Source organism: Sebastes fasciatus, chromosome 6, assembly GCF_043250625.1.
Source record: "Sebastes fasciatus isolate fSebFas1 chromosome 6, fSebFas1.pri, whole genome shotgun sequence".
Taxonomy (NCBI): Eukaryota; Metazoa; Chordata; class Actinopteri; order Perciformes; family Sebastidae; genus Sebastes; species Sebastes fasciatus.
The window spans coordinates 26,645,272-26,661,946 of NC_133800.1; the positions used below are offsets into that span (position 1 = coordinate 26,645,272).

The 16,675-nt window shown below is 36.0% G+C and overlaps 1 protein-coding gene and 1 pseudogene across 1 annotated transcript; both read left to right on the forward strand.

The window, feature by feature from the left end:
- The first annotated feature begins 3,802 nt into the window (after positions 1-3,802).
- On the forward strand, positions 3,803-6,573 carry LOC141769606 (nuclear factor 7, brain-like). Its single transcript, XM_074638847.1, has 2 exons — positions 3,803-5,785; positions 5,830-6,573. Exon 1 carries the CDS (start codon positions 3,952-3,954, stop codon positions 5,398-5,400), a length of 1,449 nt encoding a protein of 482 aa, XP_074494948.1. The 5' UTR covers positions 3,803-3,951; the 3' UTR covers positions 5,401-5,785; positions 5,830-6,573.
- Positions 6,574-11,420: 4,847 nt separating this feature from the next.
- LOC141770092 (nuclear factor 7, brain-like) lies at positions 11,421-12,871 on the forward strand (annotated as a pseudogene).
- Positions 12,872-16,675: the final 3,804 nt, after the last annotated feature.

A 16,675-nucleotide genomic window follows, 5' to 3' on the forward strand; every position in this document is an offset into this window, starting at 1 on the left:
ATAAAGCATACAGTATAAACTATCACCCAATTCTGTGTTACACCTTTTTGGCCAACTTCATTCCTAATTATTAAGTTTTACACTTTTTTGGGGGGAAATTAAGGTTAATAAACCTAATTTCCGTGAAATTATACCAAAGTTTTTAGTATAAAAAAACAACCAGATATTGTGAATTATTTTGACTAAAGTTATTATCAGAGGAACATAATGTTGATGTATTATCACATACTGGTATATGTAAACTTTTAGTCAGAATATTGTTTGAGTAGGCAACCATCCATGTTATTTTTGGGTAATTAGATTAAAGAAATCCATATTTATGATATAATGAAGTTTGAAAACGGGTCAAATTTGACCCGAGGACAACAGGAGGGTTAATAAAAGTGAAATATTGATAACAAAATCCAAATTCGGATTCGCAGCAAAGATACCAAATTTGACTGTTTTCTCTCTGAATGGTGACAGCTCAGTCCTCTTGGATTGTAGCCAGCTCTGCATGTCATTCCAGAAAAACTTCACTGATTCACATTAAAAAAACACATGTTCCAAACTTTCAATTTCACTTTCACAAAATACACAGTTATTCACATCAAAGTTAAACCTCAGTCTTAAGAATTTGTTTGTTGGGTAAATCTCATTCAGGATTTTGAAGTTCACCTCTTTCACCTTAGGAGGGAGAGGGAATGAAATATATCTTCTCCGTATTATCTTAAACTCTTCAGCTTCAAATTCCTTGAAAACATAATTTCTCCTGACTGGGTTAGTGAAGTATTCTCTTAACAGAATATACCTAATAACTTTGTTGGTAATCTTGCTGTCACACAAATCAATTCCTTCTATACAGAGCTGTCTTAGACTAGGGGAGATATTTGAATACAAGATGTCTTCTATCACCATTGATCTAAGGCAGGGGTCAGCAACCTGCGGCTCCGGAGCCACTTGAGGCTCTTTAGCTCCTCTCCAGTGGCTCCCTGTGGAGTTTTAAAAATGGAAATGAATAACTGTGTTTTGTTTACATTTTCATTTTTATGTATCATTGTTGTAGGTCTATGGTACGACGGTACGACAGAGTACTAGGGCCACATTGAGGGAAAAAAATAAATCTGAGATTTCGAGAATAAAGTCATAATATTATGAAAATAAAGATGTAATATTATGAAAATAAAGTCATACGTTTATGAGAAACAAAGTTGTAATGTGAGAATAAAGTCAGAATTTTATGAGAAAAAAAAGTCGTAATATTATGAGAATGAAATCATAATATTATAAAGTAGTAATTTTATGTGTTATTTTATTTTTTTCTCATGAAGTTCTGACTTTATTCTCAAAAAGTTCTAACTTTATTCTCGTAATATTAAAACTTTTTTCTTATAAAGTTATGACTTTTTTCTCGTAATATTACGACTTTTTTTCTTGTAAAGTTACGACTTTATTCTGGAAATCTCTTGATTTTTTTCCCTCAATGTGGCCCTAATACTCCGTAGTACATTTGCTCTTTGGCCCTCACTGCATTAGACTTATATACTATATACTTAGACTATAAACTGCGTTACCTTCATCACAATGCTCAAATGTTTTGCGGCACCAGACAGATTTTTTTTTTTCTTTGCCTAAAATGTCTCTTTTGATAGTAAAGCTTGCTGACCCCTGATCTAAGGGAAGCTGGTACGGCTTTTTATCTTTCTATTATAGTTCTTAACGGTACATTGGATTGAGAAATTCTCACAAAACTCTTCATGCTGTCACAAGTTTCCACTGTCATCCATGAAATGGGCCACAGCCCAAATCCCTTTGGATTTCCAAACCTCTATGTACACTGATTTTTTTTCTCCACAAAATGTGTCTATTGTTCCACACAGGTGTGTTATGTGGTGTAAAGTTATGTTTGTAAATTAACTTCCAATAGAGGAGCACTTGCTGATGGAAAGCAGAAAGTTTGACAATGTAAAAATCCCATTGGCTTTGTGATTTTGACTTCCAGGTTGGCCTACATTAATTCATCATCCCTGCACCGCTCTATTTGCTTCTGTAAAGTCACATGACTAATTATCTGATTGTAGAAACAACCTCATAGCAGCCTGATGACGGCTAAATAGCTGAAAACATGTGAGGAATAAATGAAATGTGCAACTTGTTTAATTTAGATGGAGTTGTTTTGATTCTCACACTGGTCTGTACCTCACTGTGTGTGTTGTCAACATTAGAAACAGTCAGAAATCACATTTAAAAGATGGTTCAACTTTACCCTCCTACAACTTCACTGCATCATTATAATCTCATATAAAAAACAAACAAACAAGCAGAATCATGTCAGTTGTTGATCAGCTTTGTTAGTTGAAGTCGTAACAGTGTGTTGATACTCCAGTCTGTTCTAGACAGCCTCACTGAAGAGAGGGAGCACTGAGGGTTATATACACAGAGATGTAGTGATGGCTGTCTAAACTGACCTTAAGGAGCATTAAGATGTTCACTATAAAGATGTGTTTCTTTAAACCAGTTGAGTCCGTCAGCAGGACTGTATAATGCTAACACAGTGTATGAAGGCTGTAGAGATGGATAAGCATTTCCAAAGAGACAACATTGTTTAAGAAATGATTTCACTTTTACATTTGATTAATTCTGTAACTTACTGAATGCAGTTTTCAGGGACAACATGCTCACATGTGCATAATGTCATCAACATTACTGAATGTACAGTATGTATACAACATGTGTGATTGCATGGACACATTTTACTTCCCGTAAAACACCACAAGATGGAGACAAAGTCCACGTTTTGTTGCTCATTTTGAACACTGAACATTTTATTTCTGTCACTTATTTACATGCATATTGTTGTTTGCTGCACAGGTTGATCAATAGTAGCTCCTCTTAGTAGTTTCTGATAGATTTTTCTTCTAATGCGTATTCGTCAACATACTTTATGTCCAGAGTATCTAAGAAATGCATCACTGCTGTGTCTCTTGATGTTGTTGTTGCTTCATCAGGCACCAAATGAGTCAAATCATCTCAAACACATGATTCAGATTGAATTATATCTCAGACATGAGTCTTTCCAGCTCTTAAGAGACCAACATTTATTTTGAGCTGCTGTACCATCATCATCAAAACTCATGAATGAATGAATGAATGAATGAATGAATGAGAGAGAAAATGTGCCAGAAAGTAAAACAAATACAGTCAGGTTGAGAGACTTTATGTAGATTCTATATCATGATTATTATTTGTACATTTACTGTGACACAATGTGGAAAAACAACAGTCATTTTAGTGAGTTTTCTCTTTTTGGAAAATACTCTCAAAATAAATTGCACAGACATTTGACCACTTTGACTTGTGATGAATAGGAGAATAAGCAAATGAAATGAAAAGTAAATAACAAGTTTAATTCCTATAAGTGCAGGTTTAGAGAGTGCTATATATTGAGTCCAACTGGATGAAACTAACAAAGTCATGCAACTGGTTTAGTGTCAGTCAGCCTGTTGAAATGTTCAGTCCTCGTTAGACTAAAACATTACAATCCTCTCCTTGTTTTTGGCATTTTTATGAACATTTCTATTATTTATTTAGTGAAACAAAACAGGAGAAGTCACAATTATTTATACATATTTTGCATTTTATTTTGTTTAGTCTATGAAAATTGATTATAGATTTAAAAAGAAATGTTATTGTTCTTAATCAAGAGGAAAGTGTTGGACTCTGAATGACATCCTGACACCATCTGCTGGTGACATAATGACATGGCAGCATTTCCTGATAATAATTCATCCTGTGACAGAGGGAAGTGTAAATGAAAGTAGATTTTGACATTGTTGATCAGAGCTGAGACGCCATCACAGGGTGTGAGATCTCTGCTGGAAAACACACGTTTGGATTAATTGAAGCAATCAAGAGACGGGACAGTAACTCGGTGAGTCTTGCTTTTGAAAGACAATTTAGGTACCTAGAAGAATGGCTGAGAAAATTGATCTTGTTGAAAGTTTCCTGAACTGCCATGTGTGTTCAGAGACTTTCAGAGATCCTGTGTCTCTGAGCTGCAACCACAGCTTCTGTTCAAGCTGCCTGAAGAAATTCTGGGAACAAGCTGAAAACAAAAACTGTCCTATTTGTAAAAGAAAATCCTCAAAGGATTTTCCAGCAGTGAACTTTCCACTGAAGGAACTGTCTGACTCGTTTGCTGAGAGACAGAAAGCTGGATCATCTGAGACAGAAAAAGAAGAGAAGAAGGTGGAGGTGGTGTGTAGTAAACATCAAGAAGAGCCTAAACTGTTCTGTAAGGATGAAGAGAGAGCTGTGTGTCCTGTCTGTGAGTTTTCTCTCCACCAGAGTCACAAGGTGGTTCCTGTAGAACAAGCAGTCAGTGACCTGAAGGACCAGCTGAAATCTGACTTAGAGTCTCTACAGGACAAGAGGGACAAACACAAACAAGTGGAGAAAACATACCATGAAGTGATTCAACACTCCAAGAAGCAGCTGTTGTCCACAGAGAGGCAGATCAGAGCAGAGTTCAACAAGCTCCACCAGTTCCTGAAAGAGGAAGAGGAGTCCAGACTGGCAGCTCTGAGGGAGGAAGAGGAGCAGAAGGGGAAGACTATCAGCAGAGAGATGAAGATGATTCAGGAGCACATCTCCTCTCTGTCAGACAGTATCTCTGCTGTTGAAGAAGACCTGCAGAAACACAACGTGCCCTTCCTCAGCAGTTATAAAGCCACTCAGACCAGAGCCAGAGTCCAGTGCTCACTGTCAGATCCACAGCTGGTCTCAGGAGCGCTGATAGATGTGGTCAAACACCTGGGCAACCTGTCCTTCAGAGTCTGGGAGAAGATGAAGGACAAGATCCACTTCAGTCCTGTCATTCTGGACCCAAACACTGCACACCCCAGGCTCTATCTGTCTGATGATCTGACCAGTTTGAGACGTGGAGACACAAGGCAGCAGCTTCCTGACAATCCAGAGAGAAACACTTATTCTGCCACTGTTCTGGGCTCTGAGGGCTTCAGCTCAGGGAAACACAGCTGGGAGGTGGAGGTGGGAGACCATCCTCACTGGTATGTAGGTTTGGCTAAAGAGTCAGCTGACAGGAAGGGAGAGATATATGCCTCACCAGAATCTGGAATCTGGTGTTTAGTTCATCACAGTGGAAAATACACTGATGTTGTTGGTGAGACAGTCAGAGTGAAGAAGAGTCTCCAGAGGATCAGAGTCCAGCTGGACTATGACAGGGGGGAGGTGTCCTTCTACGACCCTGAAGACATGACTCACATCTACACTCTCAGAGACACTTTAACTGAGAAACTCTTCCCATATTTCAGTATTGGATCAGCTGGTGATGCTAAAATTGTTGATATCAAAGTCAGTCAAACTGAGATTCTCTGTGATGTTCAGACACGTTGGTGTTAGTTCAGACTTTAATCTGACTTCACTGTCTGTCTAGATCTCATTGAAATAATCAAGACAATCAACAGTTATAACAGAAATAATATTTACTCAATACTTAAACTGCATTACATCATCAGGTCTTAAATTTCATACAGCTCCAAATCAGTTTACTTATTAACCTGGTTATCAGCATCTTGTGTTTAATCAGACCACAATATAACATCTGCTGTATCCACTATACCAAACACTTTGTTTCAGCTGTGTGATTCTTTAAGGGGAGACTCTACAGGTGAATAGGGTAAAATATTTAACTAATAGATATCAACATGAAACTTCCCCAGTTGATTACTGACATTAAGACAACTCTTTTTTGCACGACAAGTTTTCTGAAATTTTATGTTTAAATGTGCAAATGAGGCGTTATCTAATTCTAGCTTTTGGTGAATTTAGGAGAAATCTACAGACACAAATAGACAAAGTAGTAAAATTAATTCCAATCCCAAATTAATTAACACTCTTTTATTGTTTACATGCAACTCACTGTAAAAACATGAACACAAATCATTTCTTATATCTCATTTTTGAAAATACCTTGAGAAATTAAGGATTTGTTGTTTAGCAAAAATGTTTTAAAGACGGTAACTAAGATTAATCCACAAGAAAATGTGGCTACAAAATCTGTATCACATCATCAGGAGACAAACTTTACAGATAAAAGCTGTTAATTATTCTGGTTATCAGCATCTTGTTTTGAGTCAAACAACATTATATCGTAGTTTCAATCATTAGTTTTAGTTTTTGATATTTTTTAGGATCTTCTGATGAGTTGTTTTAGTTTTGGATCTCTTGTTTTAATGGTGTTTTATTTTAAGAGGAGATAAAAACTTTATTCATCCTGAGGGAAATTGCTGTGCAGCAGTTGCAACAAAAAGTGAGAAGAGTGTAAATATAAAAAGTGTAAATATAAAGTCTAATAATAAGGTGTAAGTCCAAAATATATACAATATATACAATGCCAAAATCAGGTTAACAGTGTGGATCGTAAAAATATAAACATGCTTTGATTCAGTCTTTAATTCTTACAGCGCTTCTTCAAACTGTATATGATATTTTTTGTAGTGTATACATGATCAATAATATGAATGATGAATGACAATGTCCAGTTTGTGATCAAAATAAAGGAAATATCAGCAGTACAAGTTAGTTTCATGTTTTTTTTATTAAATCAAATATATCTTTATAAAATGTACATCAGATGGATGCTGCTTCACATGATGTGTAATTAAATCACCAGCAGTTTTTATTCTGTAGTTTGTGTATGAGGTTGTTTCTTTACATAAATCTGTCAAATGTTCAGGTGACAAATTACGAAGAATACAAATAATGAAAGATAATTATACAACCAGCTTTAAAAAATACAATATTTAATCTTTCTCTTTAATTTTTTATTTTCAATACATTAAATTTCTTATTGAAACTCTTTCAACTTCAACATTTATGGAACTAATTTATTATTTATAAAGTGCTACAGGAATGAATCCTAAAACACGGAAATGAGTTAGCATTTTAGCACTTCCTGTTTCCTCTTCTGGAAGTCAATGGGTTTTCAGTTAGATGCCTGAAATAAGGTCTGTGGTTAACACAAGCTGAAGAGATGTTATAAAATGCGTCAGTAAATATCCCACTAGTGAATTTTGAAGCTTTTATGTGTCTTAAAAAAGGTGGTTGCTAACAAGTGACTAAATGAGACTACTAAACTTCATCACGGTGACTCGTCCTCCTTTACAGCCTCGTTGTGTATAGTCATGCCACCGTGGTGTAGTTTGTTTATAGCCTAACCTTAGCTTTATACTTATGTCAACTGCATTCATGCTTCAAAAATCATAAAGTGGTGTTTATTTGTGGAGATTATTTTACGGAACAAAACATGTAAATATGATAAACATTTGTCACAGAGCTTATTTTAAATAAACATTTCATGTTCTAAAGAGCTTGGTTATTTGACTTGTGTGTGTGTTTGTGTATAAACAATTTGAATCACTGTTCACTATGACCAAGAACTCCGTAGCAACCCTGAGATTAAGAGACTCAATTGATTAATATCACATTTTGAATTTTTCCCTGTTTTTATTAAATGAGGTGGCGCCTGGGTAAATTCTGATATTAAAACTAATTGTGTGTGATATTTGAAGCTGAGTTTCACCACTCTCCTTCACATTTTATTACAATTCATGGGTTTATGATTAATAAATTTGAGTTATTTATTAGAGATATATATTTTGATATTAATTAATGATTGATTATCAATATGCTCTATGCAATAACGCTACAGCATTATTCATTTAATATCTATTAGTTAAAGATATTTACCCTATTCACTTACAGTGTCTTACAAATTGTATGGAATTTAACAATCCATATCTTTAAAGACAGTTTTCTCAAAATTAGTACTTTCTCAGATTCAGAGACAGAAATCTCTACTTCAGTAGCACTTACATTCACCAAACTTTCTAGTTTCATTCCTATCTATATTCTGAAGGTTTTTACAGAGGGGTTTGTTCATTTATCATTCACAGCCTGATTTATAGAACATTTTATTCATATAGACATGGCGAAAATTGTTTTTTTTTTTTTATTACTCTTGACAGTATTTTCTGATTTATGGAGCGATGAAAAGAGATATCCAACATCCCCTCTGTAAAAACATTTGACTCCAATGTGTCAAAAAAAATGAAACAAGAATTTTGAGACAGTTTTTATCCAATGTTCACATTTCTGTTCTGGAAATGTATTTAAATTATCACATATTTAGTAAGATAATGCCTGGTTTGCATATGTAAACATGCATTTTCAGAAAACTTGTATTACAAAAAATAATTGTGTTAATGTAAGTAATCAACTTTGGAAGTTTCATGTTGATATCTATCAGTCAATTTTTTTGCCTTATTCACCTGTAGTGTCTCTCCTTAGAGAATCTTGTTTTTGTTGACCTCCAGTGGTGAAAGTTGATGTTGAATTTGTGATGAAGCAGATGCATTATAGTTACTGAAAAGTGTGATATTCAGTGTGCATGGACAAAGTAGTCATCTAATTGATGACTTAAACAAACAACAAAACAAATTCTGATTCCTCTCCATTTTCCAGTAGGACTTATACCTTCTTGCTTTTCGGCTTTTTTCAGATACTGGATGGCTGACGGCTTTCATATTGCATTTTACACATTTTATATTCATATACAGTACAGTACATTTTCACAGATGGGCCTTCACACATTCAGTTACAGTTGTGTGTGGACATAATTTCCCTTTCTTTATCTCCACAAGGGGGCAACAAAGCCTGCACCTTTCCCTGCAGGCTGCCCAGCATGTTCAACAGAAGTCAGTTTATTTCCACCAACTGTCTGTTTGTGAGTAAAACTTAAACGTTAAAAAAACAAAAAACTGTGCATATAAAGTGCTGTGAAGTAAATCAACTTTAATGTTGTTGCTTGTTTCTTCATGCATCATTATTACCTGATTATCCCTGAAAAGAAATACTGTAACTAGGTTATATATGATTATGATCTGGCACAATCTTACATACCTTAAGTAAGAACAGATACACTACTTAGTTTTTAGGATTTACAGTAGTTTTGAGGGGTTTTGCAATGAAAATATATAAAGTGAAAAAGATATTAAAACTAGGGTTGTTAATCAATTAAAATAGTTAATCACGATTAATCGCAAATTAATCAAATTTTTTATCCGTTCAAAATGTACGTTAAAGGGAGATTTGTCAAGTCTTTAATACTCTTATCAACATGGGAGTGGGCAAATATGATTGCTTTATTCAAATGTATGTATATATTTATTATTGGAAATCAATTAACAACACAAAATAATGACAAATATTGTCCAGAAACCCTCACAGGTACTGCATTCAGCATAAAAAATATGCTCAAATCATAACATGGCAAACTGCAGCCCAACAGGCAACAACAGCTGTCAGTGTGTCAGTGTGATGACTTGACTATGACTTGCCCCAAACTGCATGTGATTATCATAAAGTCCACTTCAGTCCTGTCATTCTGGACCCAAACACTGCAAGCCGCTGGCTCTATCTGTCTGATGATCTGACCAGTGTGAGACGTGGAGACACAAGGCAGCAGCTTCCTGACAATCCAGAGAGAAACACTAATTATCACATTGTTCTGGGCTCTGAGGACTTCAGCTCAGGGAAACACAGCTGGGAGGTGGAGGTGGGAGACCATCCTCACTGGTTTGTAGGTTTGGCTAAAGAGTCAGTTGACAGGAAGGGAGAGAGATCTGCCTCACCAAAAGATGGAATCTGGTGTTTAATTCATCTTAGTGGAAAATACACTGATGGTCTTAGTGAGACATTCAGAGTGAAGAAGAGTCTCCAGAGGATCAGAGTCCAGCTGGATTATGACAGGGGGGAGGTGTCCTTCTACCCTGAAGACATGACTCACATCTACACTCACAGAGACACTTTCACTGAGAAACTCTTCCCAGCTCCTTCACAGCTGTAAACATTTTATTTACAGCTGTGTGATTCTTTAAGGTGAGACTGTACAGGTGAATAGGGTAAAATATTTAACTCATAAATATCCCATGAAACTTCTCCAGTTTTCCCCAAATTAATTAATATTCTTTTATTGTTTTAATGCAACTTACTGTAAAAACATGTTGTTTTCATCAGAAAACACACGTTTTATTTTTGATATTTACTGGAAATAACATACGATATAGCTAAGAGTGAGTAGGTTGTTATCTAGTGATCTTCTCCAGCCAGCTGCCACCTTATTTTGGTTTCTGTTTTGAAATGAGGAGGTACTGTAGGCTACAGATAACTCCTCAGGCACGCCCTGGCACGCCCTGTGTCTTGCTATTGCCAGGGTCAAAATGTGCACACACGCAAGTGCCGAGATAAAGTAAACAGGGGGTTAAACAACACATTAATCTAACAGTCTGACTGATTTCTTCATAACTATAATTTAAGTTAATAAAGACTAAATGTGGATGTTTCACTCAGCAGTTGTTGTCCCTCCTCAGCCTGCTGTAGTGTAACATTAATCCATTGTTTTATTCCATGATACTGAACAGAATAATCCAAACAGGTAGAAAAAAGTAAGATGTGAGAGGAGCACAGGATGCTTTTTACTCTCTTGGTCCTAATTGTGCTTTAATGCACCAGGTTTGTAGGTCTACTTTCTCTCATTTTTTTCTATTGAGCTAGATTGAAAAAGAAAAAAAAAAAAAAACACTCAAACGGAGCGGATCAAAACGAGGCTTCTTACTGAAATATTGTAGTGACGGCTCATATTTCCCAGAGTTTCCATAGTTGTCTCTTTGCGCTATGTGTTCGTGTTTTATTTGAACCATTAGTGAGGTTGCTGTTGTGTTTTTTGACAGGTAGATCGTAATAAAGTTTCACTAGTGAACTTTATTACATATAACTGTGAGCGTCAATGCCTGTGCTGAAAGTGTCAGTAATCAAGTTCATATTTTCATTTACATCCAGGACAACTGACCCGGTTTTCTCGGCTCATTGTAAACTAATCAGCCGTTCCTCTCAATATGAGTGACAGGAAAAAATAGGAACTGTGTATCCGATAGCAGTTCAGACAAAACGTCACGCCGCGCTGTGCAGCGCCGTGTTGCTCACAGCCAGTTAGGACACTCCAATAGAAAACTATGTAATCAAGCCCAAGTACATAGTTGTTTCCTAAATGCAAAACTATCACTGTTTTGTGCTTTATTTTGCATTGCAGTGTTAAGTCCTTCCATTACCAAACTGAATTAATTAACTTTACTAATAGCTTAGCTGTTATTTCAGTTTAGTTTTTTGTCAGGAGAGAATTCAGCTGAGGAGGCACAGTGACCTTTTTGGACGGGCCTGGGCCCATGGCCCGCCCCTAACGCTGACGCTGGGTGTGATATATCTGCTGGAAAACACACGTTTGGATTATTTGAAGCAATCAAGAGACGGGACAGTAACTCGGTGAGTCTTGCTTTTGAAAGACAATTTAGATACCAAGTCAAATGGCTGAGAGAACCGCTCTTTTTGAAAGTTTCCTGAACTGCCATGTGTGTTCAGAGACTTTCAGAGATCCTGTGTCTCTGAGCTGCAACCACAGCTTCTGTTCAAGCTGCCTGAAGAAATTCTGGGAACAAGCTGAAAACAAAAACTGTCCCATTTGTAAAAGAAAATCATCTAAAGATAATATCTTGGTGAACTTTGAACTGAAGGAACTGGCTGACTCGTTTGCTGAGAGACAGAAAGCTGGATCATCTGAACCAGAAATAAAGAAGAGAAGAAGGTGGAGGTGGTGTGTAGTAAACATCAAGAAGAGCCTAAACTGTTCTGTAAGGATGAAGAGAGAGCTGTGTGTCCTGTCTGTGACTTTTCTCTCCACCAGAGTCACAAGGTGGTTCCTGTAGAACAAGCAGTCAGTGACCTGAAGGACCAGCTGAAATCTGACTTACAGTCTCTACAGGACAAGAGGGACACATATGAAGAAGTGGAGGAAACATATGATGAAATGGTTAAACACTCCAAGAAGCAGCTGTTGTCCACAGAGAGGCAGATCAGAGCAGAGTTCAACAAGCTCCACCAGTTCCTGAAAGAGGAAGAGGAGTCCAGACTGGCAGCTCTGAGGGAGGAAGAGGAGCAGAAGGGGAAGACTATCAGCAGAGAGATGAAGATGATTCAGGAGCACATCTCCTCTCTGTCAGACAGTATCTCTGCTGTTGAAGAAGACCTGCAGAAACACAACGTGTCCTTCCTCAGCAGTTATAAAGCCACTCAGACCAGAGCCAGAGTCCAGTGCTCACTGTCAGATCCACAGCTGGTCTCAGGAGCGCTGATAGATGTGGCCAAACACCTGGGCAACCTGTCCTTCAGAGTCTGGGAGAAGATGAAGGACAAGGTCCACTTCAGTCCTGTCATTCTGGACCCAAACACTGCAAACCACTATCTCTATCTGTCTGATGATCTGACCAGTGTGAGATGTGGAGACACAATCCAGCAGCTTCCTGACAATCCAGAGAGATTCACTAAGTATGTAGATGTTCTGGGCTCTGAGAGCTTCAGCTCAGGGAAACACAGCTGGGAGGTGGAGGTGGGAGACCATCCTGTCTGGAATTTAGGTTTGGCTAAAGAGTCAGTTGACAGGAAGGAGAAGAGATATGCCTCACCAGAATATGGAACCTTGTGTTTAGTTCATCGCAGTGGAAAATACACTGATGGAGCTTGTAAGACAGTCAGAGTGAAGAAGAGTCTCCAGAGGATCAGAGTCCAGCTGGACTATGACAGGGGGGAGGTGTCCTTCTACGACCCTGAAGACATGACTCACATCTGCACTGTCAGAGACACTTTCACTGAGAAACTCTTCCCATATTTCTGTATTTTGTCAGCTGGTGATGCTAAAACTGTTGATATCAAAATCATTCAAACTGAGATTCTCTGTGATGTTCAGACACGTTGGTGTTAGTTCAGACTTTAATCTGACTTCACTGTCTGTCTAGATCTCATTGAAATAATCAAGACAATCAACAGTTATAACAGAAATAAGATTTACTCAATACTTAAACTGCATTACATCATCAGGTGTTAAACTTTCATACAGCTCCAAATCAGTTTACTTATTAACCTGGTTATCATCATCTTGTGTTTAATCAGACCACAATATAACATCTACTGTATCCACTATACCAAACACTTTGTTTCAGCTGTGTGATTCTTTAAGGGGAGACTCTACAGGTGAATAGGGTAAAATATTTAACTAATAGATATCGACATGAAACTTCCCTAGTTGATTACTGACTTTAAGACAATTATTTTTTGTATTATAAGTTTCTGAAATGTTATGTTTAATTATGCAAATGAGGCATTATCTAGAGCTAACTTTTGGTGAATTTAGGAGTAATCTACAGACAGACAAAGTAGTAAAATAAACACCTAAATGTGTATTATGGATGTTTTCTTTCCACTAGTCTTAAAGAAGACGTGTTATTGAAGCAAAATAGCCCAAAAATCTCAAAATTGACCAGTGTATGAAAAACAATGTTTCTGCCTGTAGTGTCTCTCCTTAACTTTTATCATCATCAGACAACATTTTTAGTTTGTCAGATTTCTGGATCTTATGATGAGTTATTTCAGCTCTGATTTATAATTTCAATGTTTTACACTTTACACTCAGAGTCTCAGTTCATCAAAACACATTCTGGCTCTGATTGATTGTTATCTTTTTTATATTTTTATGATTTGTTGAGGGTCACAGATATTGTTTTTCTCTACTGTCCAAAATTAATTGATATTCTTTTACTGTTTTAAGGTAACTCACTGTAAAAACATGGACACATAAATCATTTCTTATATCTGAAATTCATTTTTGAGAATACTTTGAGAAATTAAGTATATGTTGTTTAGAAAAAATGTGTTAAAGACGGTAACTAAGATTAATCCACAAGAAAATGTGGCTGCAAAATCTGCATCACATCATCAGGAGACGAACTCTAAAGATTAAAGCTGTTAATTATTCTGGTTATCAGCATCTTGTTTTGAGTCAAACAACATTATATAGTAGTTTCAATCATTAGTTTTATTTTTTTATGTTTTTGGGATCTTCTGATGAGTTGTTTTAGTTTTGGATCTCTTGTTTTAATGGTGTTTTATTTTAAGATGAACTTTATTCATCCTGAGGGAAATTGCTGTGCAGCAGTTGCAACAAAAAGTGGGAAAAGTGTAAATATAAAGTCTATGACAATATGGTGTAAATATATACAAAAAATACACAATGCCTAAATCAAGTCAACAGTATGGGTCATAAAAATATAAACATGCTTTGATTCAGTCTTTAATTCTTACAGCGCTTCTTCAAACTGTATATGATATTTTTTGTAGTGTATACATGATCAATAATATGAATGATAAATGACAATGTCCAGTTTGTGATCAAAATAAAGGAAATATCAGCAGTACAATTTAGTTTCATGTTTTTTTTTCGATTAAATTTAAATCCAATATATCTTTATAAAATGTACATCTTGTAACTTTCCTAGTGCTCTAGGAACTACACTGTGCCAGACCCGCCCAGCCTGTTCGATGGCCACGTCTGGCCCATGTGTTTGAAACACAACAACATCTTGTGTCGAGCTTTTATCTTGTAAAGATAAAAGCTGTTAATTATTCTGGTTATCAGCATCTTGTTTTGAGTCAAACAACATTATATAGTAGTTTCAATCATTAGTTTAAGTTTTTGATATTTTTGGGATCTTCTGATGAGTTGTTTTAGTTTTGGATTGCAACATATATCAAAAATTACATTCAAATAAAATAAAAAACTGGTGAAGGAACAAGAAATACAAAATAATAAATGAATTAAAAAAGAAAAAAATATATAAATATATATATACAGTATATATCACATGAATTAAAAGAAACAGTGCTCATCTCAAATTAATTTGTAAATATTAAATAAAGCGAATAATTTAACAGGTTGTTTGTCAGTCATAATCGACAAAGATTTACTTAGCAGTTTTAACTCATTCTTCATACTGGTCAGACAGGGTTTAATTTTGAGTTATCTGCATTAATGTATCAAAGATTTACTTAATAATAATAAAATATTGATATCAAATTCGGATTCACAGCAAAGATACCAAATTTGACCGTTTTCTCTCTGAATGGTGACAGCTCAGTCCTCTTGGATTGTAGCCAGCTCTGCATGTCATTCCAGAAAAACTTCACTGATTCACAATAAAATAAAAAAAATACATGTTCCAAAATTTCAATTTCACTTTCACAAAATACACAGTTATTCACATCAAAGTTAAACCTCAGTCTTAAGAATTCGTTCGTTGGGTAAATCTCATTCAGGATTTTGAAGTTCACCTCTTTCACCTTAGGAGGGAGAGGGAATGAAATATATTCTCCGTATTATCTTAAACTCTTCAGCTTCAAATTCCTTGAAAACATAATTTCTCCTGACTGGGTTAGTGAAGTATTCTCTTAACAGAATATTACTAATAACTTTGTTGGTAATCTTGCTGTCACACAAATCAATTCCTTCTACACAGACCTGTCTTAGACTAGGGGAGATATCTGAATACAAGATGTCTTCTATCACCATTGATATATAACAGGGGTCTGCAACCTGCGGCTCCGGAGCCACTTGAGGCTCTTTAGCTCCTCTCCAGTGGCTCCCTGAGAATTTATACAAATGGAAATGAATAACTGTTTTTTGTTTACATTTTCATTTTTATGTATCATTGTTGTAGGTCTAATGTACGATGGTATGACAGAGTATTAGGGCCACATTGAGGAAAAGAAATAAATCTGAGATTTCGAGAATAAAGTCATAATATTACGAAAATGAAGTTGTAATATTATGAAAATAAAGTCATACGTTTACGAGAAACAAAGTTGTAATGTGAGAATAAAGTCAGAAGTTTTTTATTTAATTTTACGTGTTATTTTATTTTTTTCTTGTAATATTATGACTTTATTCTGGAAATCTCTGATTTTTTTTCCCTCAATGTGGCCCTTATATTCCGTAGTACATTTGCACTTTGGCCCCACTGTATTAGACTTATATGCTATATACTTAGACTATAAACTGTGTTACCTTCATCACAATGCTCAAATATTTTGCGGCTCTAGACAGATCTTTTTTTTTCTTTGCCTAAAATGTCTCTTTTGATAGTAAAGCTTGCTGACCCCTGATCTAAGGGAAGCTGGTACGGCTTTTATCTTTCTATTATAGTTCTTAACGGTACATTGGATTGAGAACTTCTCACAAAACTCTTCATGCTGTCACAAGTTTCCACTCTCATCCATGAAATGTGCTACAGCCCAAATCCCTTTGGATTTCCAATCCTCTATGTACTCTGATTTTTTACTCCACAAAATGTGTCTATTGTTCCACACAGGTGTGTTATGTGGTGTAAAGTTATATTTGTAAATTAACTTCCAATAGATGAGCACTTGCTGATGGAAAGCGGGAAAGTTTGACAATGTCAAAATCCCATCGGCTTTGTGATTCTGAATTTGGGGTTGGCCTACATTAATTCATCATCCCTGCACCGCTCTATTTGCTTCTGTAAAGCCACATGACCAATTAACTGATTGTAGAAACAACCTCATAGCAGCCTGATGACGGCTAAATAGCTGAAAACATGTGAGGAATAAATGAATTGTGCAACTTGTTTAATTTAGATGGACTTGTTTTGATTCTCACACTGGTCTGTACCTCACTGTGTGTGTTGTCAACATTAGAAACAGTCAGAAATCACAT

Excerpts from the sequence above, each read along its gene's own strand:
- LOC141769606 (XM_074638847.1), top strand. The coding sequence starts at position 3,952 with ATGGCTGAGAAAATTGATCTTGTTGAAAGTTTCCTGAACTGCCATGTG.